The 13,951-nt window shown below is 51.1% G+C and overlaps 1 protein-coding gene and 1 long non-coding RNA gene across 2 annotated transcripts in view; both read left to right on the top strand.

Annotated features, from left to right (window-relative positions):
- TG (thyroglobulin) overlaps nt 1-5,225 on the top strand; it is a 253,327-nt gene extending 248,102 nt beyond the window's left edge. Inside the window, exons 46-48 of the mRNA XM_045453613.1 lie at nt 2,326-2,460; nt 3,923-4,113; nt 5,025-5,225. Of these exons, the coding sequence (XP_045309569.1) occupies nt 2,326-2,460; nt 3,923-4,113; nt 5,025-5,110 (412 nt within the window). The 3' untranslated portion in view covers nt 5,111-5,225. The remainder of the gene's footprint in view (nt 1-2,325; nt 2,461-3,922; nt 4,114-5,024) is intronic.
- A 6,879-nt stretch (nt 5,226-12,104) lies between these two features.
- Nucleotides 12,105-13,671, top strand: LOC123586761. The gene is made up of 2 exons (XR_006706932.1): nt 12,105-13,058; nt 13,385-13,671. It is a non-coding gene; the product is annotated as an uncharacterized LOC123586761 (long non-coding RNA).
- The last annotated feature ends 280 nt before the right edge of the window (nt 13,672-13,951 follow it).

The following is a 13,951-nucleotide window of genomic DNA, read 5'->3' as shown; positions in this document are numbered from 1 at the left end:
TCCCTCCATGCTCTGTTGTCAGCCATGTGTGTGCTTGGCGATCGTGCTTATGGTCCCAGGAAGGATTCCAGCCCTTGAGACCCCTCGAGGTCCCCAGGTGAGGCTAGGTGCCTGGGCGTCAGGCCCAGCCCTGTCCCTGTTGGTCACCCTAGTTCTTGGCCTGTGCAAGGGAGGAACTACAGGGAAAGTGCTTTGTTGGCCTGAAATGTTCCCTTTTACACCCTTGAACTTGAGGGTCCTGCTTCCCAGTCTCAGGAATAACCACCACGAATCCCTCTGATTCATGGCCAGAGCCGTGCTGTCCACGAAACATTGTGCCTGCCCTCAGAGTGATTTAACCTCCACCCAAACCACCTGTATCTGGGAGCCAGCTAGCCCGAGCCCTTTCCCAGCCCATGTGTCCAGTGGGCATCTTCCTGTCATACCAGCACAGATGAGAACCACTGGTGACGCTCTGTGCCCATGGCCAGAAACTCTGCTATTAGCTTGACGATGGTGATTACATAGGAAGTAGAAGGGTGGATACCTTTCAAGTCCTTGCTACATGTGCCACCTTATTCCAGTCTTTATAATGACCCCACAAAGCCGGTATTTATGCACCTGCTCCAAAGCATGGAATCAGGGAGGCCACTTAACTTGCCAGAGGTCACTGGCTTGGAGTGGGGAGGACTCAGACCCAGGGTGGTGCCACTGGGCTGCATGCCCCCCATCAGCTCATGCCCCTGGCAGTGCTCTTGAGCTGACTCCGCTCTTCAATTCACTGCGTGTCTCTGGGTAAGTCAGGAAACATCTCTGGACTTCGTTTCCTTCATCTGTAGAATTAGAATTGGCTCTTGTGATAATCTGTGGCCGACTACAAGGTTAGAGAGTACAGTCTCCACACAAGACCACGCTTACTTCTGACGCCAAGTGCAAATTCAAGGGCCTCCCCAAACCACCCTCAGGCTTGATTATTCTCTAGAAAGACTCACAGACCTCACTGAAAACTGCTAGACTCATGGTTACATCATACAGGGAAAGAAGTGAATTCAGACCAGACAAAGGAAGAGCCCAGGAGCGTTCCAATGCAGAGCCCCACAGTCCTGTCTTTGTGGAGTCAGGAAGGGTCACTCTCCTGATGTGTGACAATGCCCACAAGGTAGCACCAACCAGAGAGGCTCACCCAAACTTGGTGTTCAGAGGTTTTATTAGAGCCCAGTTACATAGGCATGATTGATTGATTGATTGATTGACTGCCTATGGTTGATCTCAGGCGCCACTGATACCATGTGGCCTATATCCCCCACCCTAAGTCACATGGTCTTTTGGCATGACCTGTCCCCACCCTAAGACTGTCAAGTGTGACCACGTTTATAGAAAATCCATTGCAATCAGCCTCTGCCCTAAACAGAAGTATGATCACAGGGTACAAAGGCCAGACTTCTCTTTGGGGAAAGTCAAGTTCTTTACTACACAGCTGTGAAGTCCCTTCTAGCTTTTTCACTGTGACACTCTCCCAGGGTTCACCCCCATGGCCCCGAGTACCCCTGAGCTGGTCTCCCCGAGGCCAGCCCCAGCCCAGTCCACTCAAACGTCTCATCTGGCCTCTAAATCCTTATTCTCTCCTGCATGCTGCTTATTAGATGTTCAATTCAGTCATAGTATATATTTATTGACCAGCCAGCAATGGTGTGTCAGGCACTGGTCTAGGCTATATGGATGAACGTCATCCTTGAAAAGGTGTGCAAGTATAAGTCGTATGAACAAGGGCTAACACAAAGAAGGGACTCAAATTACAGACTATTTTTCAATATTTATTTTTGGGAGAGAGAGAGACAGAGTATGAGTGGGGGAGGGGCAGGGAGAGAGGGAGACACAGAATCCGAAGCAGACTCCAGGCTCTGAACTGTCAGCACAGAGCCCGATGTGGGGCTCGAACCCACAAACCATGAGATCATGACCTGAGCCAAAGTCGGCTGCTTAACCGACTGAGCCACCCAGGTGCTCCTACAGGCTATTTTGAACAAACGAATGTTCCATTGACATTGCAAACGTCATGGTTGGAATACGGTCCAAAGAGTATTCTCTTGGAAAGTTGCTCATAGGCATTGTTTCCAGAGAGGTGATTGCTCAGCTTTGGGTCCACTTCAGCCAACAGATGTGGGCCGCCATTGGACTAAAGGCCAAACCAAATCTTAACTAAACAAACCAAGCACGGAATCCTACACGTAAACAAAGAAAAGTCTTCATATGGGGAGGAATGTTGGTTTTGGGGTTGTTTGGCTTTTCCAGAAGTTTACGATTCCTTTAACTGTTGCTTCTTCTTATTTCCGTGTGTTTTCTCAGCCTGGAGTTGCTGGCAGATGTTCAGTATGCCTTCGGCCTTCCCTTCCACCCTACCTACGAGGGGCAGTTTACTCTGGAGGAGAAAAGCCTGTCACTGAAAATCATGCAATTCTTGTCCAACTTCATCCGATCCGGGTGAGTGGACGACATGTGCCTGCTTCTGCCATCATGCCTCCCTCCCTCCCTTTGAACACTTTGCATTGGTGAACTCCCTCTACCCCACCCCCAGCCTTTGTGGTCACCTGCCACTGGGCTCCCTGTCTCAGTCCCCCTCTTCTAGCCAAAGCTACCTCTGTGTAGATTAACCTCGGTGAAGGGACGCTCCAGTCACGTGCTCCCTTATTCAGCCGCGTGTGACACCTCGAGATCAGGGTTCCCGGAGCTCAGTGCTATGGATGCTGGGGCAGGATAAGTCTTCGTGGTGAGGGCATCCTGTGCATTGCTGGCTAGTCAGCACCTTCTCTGGTCTCCAACCGCGAGAAGACGGTAACCCCTCCCCCCAGGCATGAGAACAAAATATCTCAGTGCCAAATGTCTCCTGGAATACATAGTCACCCCAAGTTGAGAAGCACTGTCTTAGATTTTCATATTCAGTTAAAATATTCAAGACCCTTCCTTATCGACCCTCGCATCCCCGCACCCCTCTGTTCTAGCCCAAGAATCATGCCCACTGTCCCCACTTCCAAAATTGGTTCCCCCCCACACACACCTTTATGTCCTGGCCAGACATGCTCTGGCCACCTAGCATGGTACTCAGGCCCCTGGGAAGGGAAAAGGGGAAAAAGTCAGGTTTCATCCGTAAACCACGCACAGTCTGAAACCTAAAGCCCAACCAAATTAAAAGGGCAAAGTTGAACTTGGTATAGTTTGTTGTAGGAGTTGAGCAGAAAGACAATTCTTTTAATTCAGATTTAGAAAATGTATGGCTGGAGACGTGACAGTGGAATGGGGCCTGGAAGAATCGCAGGATGTTCAGACACAGGATGCCAGCCCAAAGAAGGCACCCTCAGGTCGAAGGGATGAGAAACACCTTGTTTGGTGAATGTCAGGAGGTCAGACCTGGTGGCAGGTGTGGGAAGGCGCCTGAGTGTAAGAGGATATGACATCCCCTTCACAGGGAAGGTGGCTCACAAGTGGCAGACAACTTTGCCTGGCTCACAAGTGGCAGACAACTTTGCCTGGCTCGCCCCCCCCCCCCCAGGCCTTGGACAAAGGGCCCCTAGAGATTGGTTGTGGTGTCCAGATACAAGGACGCCAGGATACAAGGGGACACGGTGACCAAGTGAGCATTCAGAAAGACAGGAGGGTAACGTGAGGTCCTGAGTAATGTTGCTGGGTCATGAACTCGCGTCTTTCCTTTTCCAGAAATGGCCTGAGATGGGTGAGGTGAGTCAGGGCCTTTCTGCCTTTAATCATTTGGAATGCGGCGGGAGAGCACAGCGCTAAGCATCAGATCGGGCAGATTCAAACTCTGCCTTGACACCTAAAGATGTGTGATCTGGTCCTTAGACACTGAGTGCAACTGGAAAGTGATCCCAAGTGACAAAAGGAATGACACGTTTCCCTCGTGGATGTTCCTTTCTTGTCATTTTCCCAGAAATCCCAACTACCCACATGAGTTCTCAAGGAAAGCCCCTGAATTTGCAACCCCCTGGCCTGACTTTGTCCCACGTGCCGGCGGGGAGACCTACAAGGAGTTCAGTGACCTGCTTCCCAATCGACAGGGCCTGAAAAGCGCCGACTGCTCCTTCTGGTCCAAGTACATCCAGTCTCTGAAGGCCACGGCAGGTGGGGAGGCTGGAGCGGGCAGGGGGCTGGGCAGAGGGCAGATGGGGGCTGGGCAGAGGGCAGACGGGTTGTTAACCCCCTGCATTTACTGAGCTCGCTGGGTGGCAGACGTGGGTGGAGCTCACTGGGGCCAGTGAATCATAGGGTGCCATCGGCTCAGCATTTTTTCATGAAGAGCTCACAGTACTGGGGGTTCTTCTGTTCTGATGGGGCAAGAAGGGAAAGTTAGAGATACATAGAGAGAGAGAGAGAGAGAGAGAGAGAGACAGGGCGAGGACACCAGGGGCCTGGGTGTGGGATTTCTAGCCAGGGGAGAAGTGGGCATTACCACTTCTTCCTGCTAAAGAGAACTTCCTGTTGAGCAGGCATTAAGGAGAGAAAATGAATCATAACGAGGGCCCTGGGAATACAGAAATAAGTGCAATGCCTTTAAGAAGCTTCCGGGAGAGTGGGGGAGTGAGTGATGTAATCCAGCAAATGGCCCCTTGGCTTTCCCAGCACCACGATGGACGTCTGCACCCAAGCCAGTGGGAGCCTAGTGGAGGGAGGGTCTGGGAAGGCTTCCTGGGGAGGTGATGGTGGGGCTGAAGGTTTTTAGAATGGCAGGATTTCTTCATGTGGCAAGAGATGGGAGTGGAACATTCAGCAGGGAAGGGACCTTGCCCAACATGCTTTAGACGGCTAACACTGTATTAGCCTCCAAGGCCAAGTGGCTCTCTGTTGAACCTAAGTCCCATTGTACCCTTGGCATGACTGATGGTGGTGAATCTGATGTCCGTCCCCTGGAAATGCTCCGCTGTTGAGCAATCATTGGGAAGGCCCGTCAGAGGCTGGGCTCTCTTAGGGCCAAGGGGGAAGACATGGGGGGAAGACCTGATTGGACTGGACCAACCTTGCCTCTCCTGTTTCAGACGAAGCCAAGCAGGGTCCATCAGCAGAGAGTGACACGGAGGACCCGCCGACAGGAGAGCCAGGCTCCAAGAGCTACAGCAAGTAGCTGTAGTTGCTAAGACGCCCCTGCCCAGTCTGCCAACCCCACCTCAGGCTGCCACCAAGGCATCTTATTCTCTAAAATAGCCACTAACTTTCAATAAAATGTCTACATGCAGTGACGCATGGGTGACTCGGATGTGTTTCTTTAAGACAATCCTTGGGGGACGACAAACCACATGATCTTCCTGAGGCTTGAATCCCAGGCTGCCACTTCCTTCCAGCCAATGTTTGTGGAACATTCTCTCTCCCCCAGGCCCCGTGCTGATTTGCCAGGGAGGCAGGGATCCTGCCCTCTGGATGGAGAAAAGGACAGGTAAACAGGTGTTGAGAGGAACACAAGAAAGGAGATTGCATCGAGGGTGGGCTCCAGAGTTATACAGTCCCACCCGCACGTTAGAATTCTCTTCTGAAGGTTCCAGAATGGAGACGGAAGACCAGCTGGGCTGGTGTAATATCCTAAGCAAGAGACAATGAGGTCTGAATTAAGGCCGTGAGGGTAGAAATGGGGGAAGACAGAGATCTGAGAACCCTTTTAGGAAGCAGAATTGATAGGACTTGACTGAATGTGAGCAGGGTTAGAGGAAAGGAGATGAATTATTACCCCAATTATGGTTGCTTTGGGTTCCCAGATAAGCAACAGATTTTATCACTTACCCCCCTAAAGGACACACTTATGAAGGCAAATCTGTTTAAATCTGTCTTCTCTCTCAATCACACACACACACACACACACACACACTCCAGAGAGACAGAGACAGGGAGACAAAGCAAGAGAGAGAGAATTAACCCAAAGTAAAAGCAAATGGAGCTGGTTAGCAGTCTCTGTCATTTATGTGGTACGTCCTACGTTTACGTACATCCATCTCATTGGGGCATAGACCAGACTCACTATTGATTCATATGTTGGGACCATCACCCCCATTTTGCAGATGTAGAAGGGGAGTCTCAGGAAGGGTTGTGGTGTGCCTAATTTCATACAGGGGAGAAGGCGGACAGAGTTCAACTCAGGTCTTCCGGTTTCTCTATTTCCTTGTACTCTCTAGACTTCAGATACGTTTACAGTGACATTGTGTATTACGCAAAACCCTCCTGAAAGCACTGAGGACCTCAAGTAACCTCTAAGCTGCTTAGAGGATCGATCAGTTAGGGTAGTTCAGTGCCAGAACCGAACACCCAACGAAAGTGCCTGAACCAAAGGATACTGCGGGAGGGAGGTAGTCCTAGCATTGGTCAAGGTCCCAGACTCTTTCCAGCTCTCCTCTCTGCTGTCTTCAGCACGTGGATGACATCTCACTTCACTGCCGCAGTATGGCTGCCACAGTTCCAGACATCACATTTGCTCTTGACGGCATCCGTGCTGGAAGAAAGCAAGGCATGGTATAAAGGGCCTTCCCTTCAGGTGTCTTTTTCCTTTCTTGGAAAAATTTCTTCCCCAGAAATTCCCAGCAAAATTCCCTTTACGTCTCCTTGGCCATCATGGAGTTGTGTCCCCACTTGTAGACCAATCACTGACAATAGGGAATGGGCTTACCATGACCTGATGAGACAAACACGACTTATTCCCTAGAGAAGGAGATACCGCTGTGCCAACAAAGCTGGAGTGCAGTTGGCAGAGATGAATGGCGAGATACTTACTGGGTAGAAGCCTGGGAGTTTCCTCAGCCACCAACACCTTAGTGGGGGCTTCGAAATAAGATAGACCTGGGCATGGTCCCATGCTCTGCCAGGTGTTCACAGTAGCAGAATGACTTGGAATAATTCCTTTAGCCCAGTGGTTCCCAGCCTTGGCCACTGGCTAGAATCATCTGACGCCTCTTACAAAATCCCAAGCCCAATACCACATCCCAGATCAGTTAGATCAGAACCCTGGAAGAGGAAGTGGGTGGGGGCAAGGCATCAGGGAATTCCAAGGCATGGTCAAGAATGGACCCTACTCTGGGGTGCCTGGGTGGCTCAGTCAGTTGAGCGTCGGACTGCGGCTTGGGTCATGATCTCACAGCTCGTGAGTTCGAGCCCCGCGTCGGGCTCTGTGCTGACAGCTCGGAGCCTGGAGCCTGCTTCTGCTTCTGTGTCTCCCTCTCTCTCCGCCCCTAACCCACTCGCATTCTGTCTCTGTCTCTCTCAAAAATAAATATTCAAAAAAAAATTAAAAAAAAAAAAAAGAATGAACCCTACTCTTAAAGTCAGCCCTCGACCCAAGGGCTTGGAATAAAAATTAAAAAAGAATGGACCCTACTCTTAAATGGTGGAAGCACTTTTATTTCTGCCTATTACTCCCCATTTGTGGGAGGCAGAATAACGTCCCTCCCCAATTCGTAGACCCTGTGGAGGTCTAAGGCTACACAAGAAGGCATTAGGTCAGAGTTAGAGTTAAGATTGCCGGTCAGCTGACCTTAAGATGGGGAAAGTGATTACCCAGGTGAGCCCAATGTGACAACAATGTACTAACAATTACCAAGGGGGTCCTCAAAAGTAGGGGAGGGAGGCAAGAGATGGGAGGTGAGAGACAGCAGTGTGAGATGGCCTCAGCCCAACATTTCTGGAGTTGGAGGAAGGGAATGAGTGGCCCCTAGAAGCTGGAAAAAAACAAAGGAATGGATTCTCCCCTACATCTTCTATAAAGGAGTGCAGCCTGTAGACAGCTTGATTTTAGCCCACTGAGCTTTGTGTCGGATTTCTGATCTACAGAACCCTGAGATAATTTTTTATCGTTTGAAATCCATACATTTGTGACAATTCCAGCATCCATAGAAAACCGATATATTGTTATCCCTCACCAGAGGTGTATTTTATCCTGCCCTTGGACCAAACCTCAGGCATAGCTCACTGTTAATAAAAAGTCCACTCCAGGCTACTAACAAAACCCCAAACCCTCCATCATTAGCCCGGAAAATAGGTCGTTCACTTTAACATGGTTGGAGGGGGTGATGGTCTCATGTGGGTGGAACCAGATGGGGCCGCCCCCTTGGTCAGCCTTGCACGAAGGTCTAGCATGGGATAACTACCTACTATTTGCCCTCAGCCTTTGAAAACTGAGCTAGAAAACATCCCACCTTAACATCCTATTATAATAATAATGCCTGCTTTGCGAATCCGCCCTGCAGATTGAGGGCACTAATGTGTGCGAACGGAAAACAGTGAGGCAGTGTTCATAAGTCCTTATAGTTAACAGTCCATTCAGTGTGCCCACTCAAGGCCAGTCCAGGAGAAAGCTATGGGTGGAAAATCTGAGGGATCCAAAGGCCAGGCCATCTGGGTCCCTGCCCTGAAGCAGCTCACAGAGAAGAGTAGCTAAAAAGACAATGCACAACCGTCAGACTGCTTGAGCTGAAGGGGACCCGAGCCCACACCCCAATGAAGTGAGCCAGAGAGAGAAGATGTGCATCCCAGGCTCCCATGGCCAGCCCCTGTCATTGCTGGTTTCAGAATGGCGGCCCCAGGCTCCAGCCCTTTCTTCTACACCGCAGAGATCTCTCTGGAAGTCCTTGTCTATCCCCAGGTGGGACGGGCCAGCCTGAGGTAAACCAGGGCGGCCCAGAGGACACCCCCTCCGCAAAGATCGGGAAGGCCACGGGACCTCACACCAAAGCAAGGGTCACTGAAAAGTCAGGAGGTGAGCAGGGCACCATTTCACACAGAGTGACCTTAAAGATCAGTAAGAGAGGAATCAAGAAAGGAAGTGAAGAAATTCGCTGTAAACCCAGTCATCGGTCTGAATCAACTTCCTCTTGAGCTGGAAGCTAACCTAAAGGAAGAGAGAAGGCTAAACGACTTTCTCGAAGGGAAGTTGTAACATGTGCCTCCAGGGCCCTCCACCTCCCAAGCCCCTGCACAGAGGCAGCTGGGTGTCCAGAGCTCAGGGCCTCCCCCACGGTCCCCACGCGAGCTGGGAAGACAGGAACAGCTCCTCCCAGGCCATGCAAGACCCTCAGGCAGTGGTTCCAAGATAGTTACGAGCACATGAAAATCAGAGATGCCTGTTTCCAATCTTTTCAGAATGCATAGGTCTAAGGCAGGGTTCAGTAATTAGACTTTCAAATAAACAATACCTGTACCTAAGGAATTACCGCCCCGTGTCCCCCACCTGCCATCATCCCCTCTGGAAGCAGCCACTTGTCAGAGTTTTTACCTCCACCCGGTCACCCCCATGACTCTGGATTGGTGAGTTCACCTGTTTCCATGATTTATCACCTTCACCCCAGACCTGTTGATTTCCTGCTGAGACAAGAGGACGGTTCTGCTCCCTCAATGCCACCCAGCCTCTCCACCCAGATCTCCAAAGGCACTTATTTCTTCTTTCGGCGAATTTGGCAGTTCTTAACAGTGTCTCTTCCTTATTCCATCCGTGTCCCAACAGTCCCTCCCTGGCACCTTCAATGTTGAGCCCGTTGGCATCCTTAAACCTCCCCTTCTTTTCCTCTTTGGTTTTACTGTCCTTGTCCTTGGGTTTACTTGGTCCTGCACCTTCATGCGAACGAACCTTCCATGCTTTGTTCTATGGGGTAATTCCTACAATTGAAAGCCTGTTAACTTCATTTACCATATTAAGATTTTACATATATGTAATATATAAACATATTTATATTTAATATATTTACATTAAATATATATTTATTTTATATATTTTATATATTTTAATTAACACACACACACACACACACACACACACATATATCACAGGCCAGGCAGTATGCTAGGATTATACTCCCTACACTCTTGGCTTGTGATGTAACCCCAGGCCATTCCTCTAGCCACATTTCTAGCCTCCCGATCAGAGAGATTCTCCTGCATGATACTTCACTGGTTGCTCAAAACTGTGCAGTGTTTTAGAGCATTCTCTGTTTAGACCATAATAGCATGGTGGAGCCTCTCATTGTATCCAGCACTTATAATTGCGCTCCCTCTCCTTCCCTTTCTTCTCTCCCTCTGTCGCCCTTGAACCCTATGCTGTTAACCTTATCTTCAAGGAATCCGTATGTTTTTACACCACCCTTACTAATGACTCTCAGCCAGGTTTGGGAAGCACCACCTTCAGGTTTTCGAGATAGAGGAAAAGTATTTGGGCTTGGGAGTCAGACAAAAGTTTGCATTCTGACTCAGCCGCTCAGCGACTGGATGACCCAGAATAAACCCCTGCGCCAATCAGGGCATTCGCTTCGACTGGAAAATCTGGACAACTCATTGCTCTCCTAGCATTGCTGTGAGGTTCCTGTGACGCAAGAGAAATGAATGACCCGCATAACTAGAGATTGGTGAGCACTAATGAGAACAGGCTTTCTTTGCCAATATAGATGCTGTCCAGCTCATTCCCCACTTCGGGCCGGGCCCTCGGCTCGGTGCTGAGGCACAAAGACGAATAATCGCGTTCAGACAAGTGAGGAGCTGGTCACAGAGCAGTGGGCGGGGAGAAAGCAGAGGTCCCAGGAGCCGTGAGGGGCACCTAAGTCAAACCAGAGGATGTACTCCAAAAGGTGAGCCCAAGCTGGGTACAAAGGACAAGCAAAACTAAGCTTAGGTGTGTGGGGATGGTGTTCTAGACACGCCCACTGCACGAGCAAAGGCAGAACCTATTCCCAGCAATCATACGGGGGCCCTGAGGGTGTGACCACATCTGGCAAGCTTCCACATGTTCAGAAGCTGCCTCGGTCGTGCCCAGGCCACCCTCACTTGCTGGGGGGGGGGGGGGGGGAGGAGCCTCAGGTCCCCTCTGAGTTCCATGCCCATTCGTCCCCTGTCCTTCCAAGGCTCCTGGGGCTCTGCCCACCCTCCTCTCTTTCCATGGACCTGCCTCCATGCCGCCTGACCAGGCGCTCAACTTTCCACCCCCCCAGAGCAAGACTGCTGCGTCTACTACTGTGCCCGGCACGCCGTCCCAATTGTGCCCATGTGAGACCAATATTCTGGGCCTTTCCAAGGTTGGAAAGTGAGTGATGGTCACAATAAGGAAATAGGCAAGGGAGGTGACCAGCAGCAGGCATGGGGCCATGACCAACAGGCGTTTCTACGCAAGTGACTGCTGGCCTGAGGTGGGGTCTGCTCGGTAAGGGGAGATGGGGCCCCAATGTCTGTCTAAGGCCTCTGTGGGTCTTTCCTATGGTGATGCTGGGGTCCCCTCATCCTCTTTTTCCCTTCGTATTCGAACTGGAGCTCATTAGGTCTTCCCTCCCTCTGAATGAAACTCGCCTCCTTCCTCCCCGGCCCTCACCCACCCGGCAGCAACATCTTGGAGTCCAGTTGTGTGGCAAGGCCAGAGGTGAGGGTGATGAGAAAGAAGGGGCACTCTGGTCCCCCTCATGGGGAGATGGCAGATCAGCTGAAGCCAGCCACGGTAGAGCTGGGGGAACGGGGCTGCGGGCAGAAGAAATAGCCAACGGGGACGAATAGGGAGAAATTTCTCCCCCACACACTATAGGCAGAGACTTGCCACCTAATGGTGGCAAGTGTGACCTCCAACACCAATGCAGGTGTCTGGACCAACGGGGTCCCAGAGCGAGACAACGCAGCATGGGAATGCCAGCGCTCAGCCTCAGGTTCCAACACCATTGTTCCTTCCTCCTTCCGGTGTCCCTCCTAAAAGCGGGCCTGGGCCCTTCTGAAGTTCTTTGCCTGTAAAACAGGAGAAGAAAAAGCCCACCGCAGAGCTGATGTGGGCTACAATCAAATCATGGCTGGCCTCAGAGGCCTTGCTGGCCTCTCTGTGTGGCCAGGGGGAGGGCCATGGCTGTGATCTGGCAGAGGCCACGCCTGCTTTTGAACCTGTAGCCTGCACCTGGCCAGCGTTGGGTCTCGGGGCCAGTTCCTTAACATCTCTGAGCACCTCCTGAGTTAGGGATGAAATGCCTCTATCGACACCCCTCCAAGGGTGCTGTGAGGAGTAAGTAAATCGACATCCATGGATGGCACAGGAAAGCACTAGGCAAGCTGTAACTCTTCAAGAGGTGGATTGTCATGATTAAGAGCAGTAATCGTCCCAGAGGTGAATTTCTCTTGTGATGCAGTGCCTCTTACTTAGACGTTTCTGGCTCTCTGCCATGGCCCTTCTTAACTCTGCTCGACAGTGTGTATTAAGCACCTGATTTGTTCCCAGTTCTCTACAAGTCTGAAGACTGAAGCCCACAGCTCATTACCCTTTGAAGGATGAGCTATAAATATACTGGGTCATTAAAAAGAGGAAGGAGTGCACCTGGACAGTCAAGAACATGTAAATTCGGCCAGAGGAGACTGCAGGGCCCAGAGACCGCCCATCACCATGGTCTTCCTGGCTTCTTCAGAAGAACTCTGGACGTCCAGGTCAGGGACCACAGGTCAGCCAGCTTCCCCTCCAGCTGCCTCAGGAAACCCCCCAGGGATCCCTCGCCCTCTGGGGGAAGAGGGAAGTGACCCCTGGTGGGAGGGTCCAACGCTTGGTCCCCAAAGGCATTGTGTTCCCCTCTGTGGACTGGCATGTCCTGAATGTCTCAAACCGGGAGGAGCAGAGGGGAAAGAGGGTGTGAGTTTTGACTGTGCAGCCGGATGATTTGGATGACCTTGGGCAAGTTATTGAACCCCTGAACCCCAGTTTTCTCATCTGTACGGTGGGATGCCCTTGAACATTAGAGAAGACGCAGGAAGTGCATCTGACACATCGTAGACGTGCAACAGAAGTAGTTTCTCTTTCTCTTCCTCCTCTTTCCCTTTTCTCTTAGTGGATTATGTCCATTTTGCATCCCGAGCACTTGGGAAAGTTGCTGGCACGCAGCGAGTGCTCGAGGAATGCTTTTTGAAAGAACGAAGGAGAGCTCCGATTTCCCCAGCTTGGAGTCTGTCAGAATCACCGACAGCATTCTCACTGTGGGACAGAAGTCACTGTGGGGTGTGGTAGACTGTGCCATGGCCCTGCAATGACGTCTGTGCCCTGACACCTGCCTGGAACCTATGGATAGGTTGTTACATGACCGAAAGGGACTTGGCAGGTAAGATTAAGGTCAGGGACCCTAATAGAGGAAGATTTCTAGAGTGGTTATTCGGGGCCCGATCTAATCACACGGTCACTTAAAAGCAGAGAACCTTCGCTGGCCAGAGGCAGAAGGGATGCGGCGGAAGGGGAGGGCATGGAGGTTCAAAGCAGAGGAAGGATTCCTCATGGTCTTGCTGACTCCGAGATGTGGAGGGTCTGCATCCAAGGGCCAGACAGAGGCCCCTTGGAGCTAAGGATGGCCCCCAGCTGACAGCCGGCAAGGAAATGGGACCTCAGTCCTGACCCATAGAGACTGTGTTCGAATGTTTCTCTTATTTTCAGGCGATTTGTTACACCAGAAATAGACAACCAATACCCTGAGCCTCCAGAGTATGGACGCTGACCTACCAAGCCCTTTGGCTAATATGTACACTCACCAAGCGTGCCGGAAGTGTCCCCTTCATCACCATTTGCAAATGTCAACTGAGAGCTGGACACCAGGCTAATGGTTCCCACGTTCCTCTCGTCCCTAAACATCAAGAGCTCTTACTGTGTGGTCACCCAGCCCCATAGCCATTAGGCCTTGGCCCCTAGGGGACCCATCAGGGTAAATTAAAACTAAAACATTTTGGCTGGGAAAATCTTGGGGGACTTTCACTGGGACTAAACATATCCATGGGCTGGGAGTCTATTTATGTTCCAAACAAAGTCATGATTTTGCCTCCAAGATGCCATAAGCCCCGTGTTGTACCAACGTCCTACGTTCCTTCCCACCGATGGTGTCTCCTCACAGTTGTGTAATGCCTCACAGCTATTTGACGGTCACAGGAGGAGTGGTGAGGACAGGGAGCAGGTGGAGAAAACCTTACTGGAGAGGGAGCTTGTGGCTTCCTCCATCTTGAACCTGGA

Source organism: Leopardus geoffroyi, chromosome C3 (assembly GCF_018350155.1).
Source record: "Leopardus geoffroyi isolate Oge1 chromosome C3, O.geoffroyi_Oge1_pat1.0, whole genome shotgun sequence".
In the NCBI taxonomy this organism is placed as follows: Eukaryota; Metazoa; Chordata; class Mammalia; order Carnivora; family Felidae; genus Leopardus; species Leopardus geoffroyi.
The sequence above is the reverse complement of the archived record's forward strand: the minus strand, read 5'-3'. Positions and strand labels throughout refer to the sequence as shown.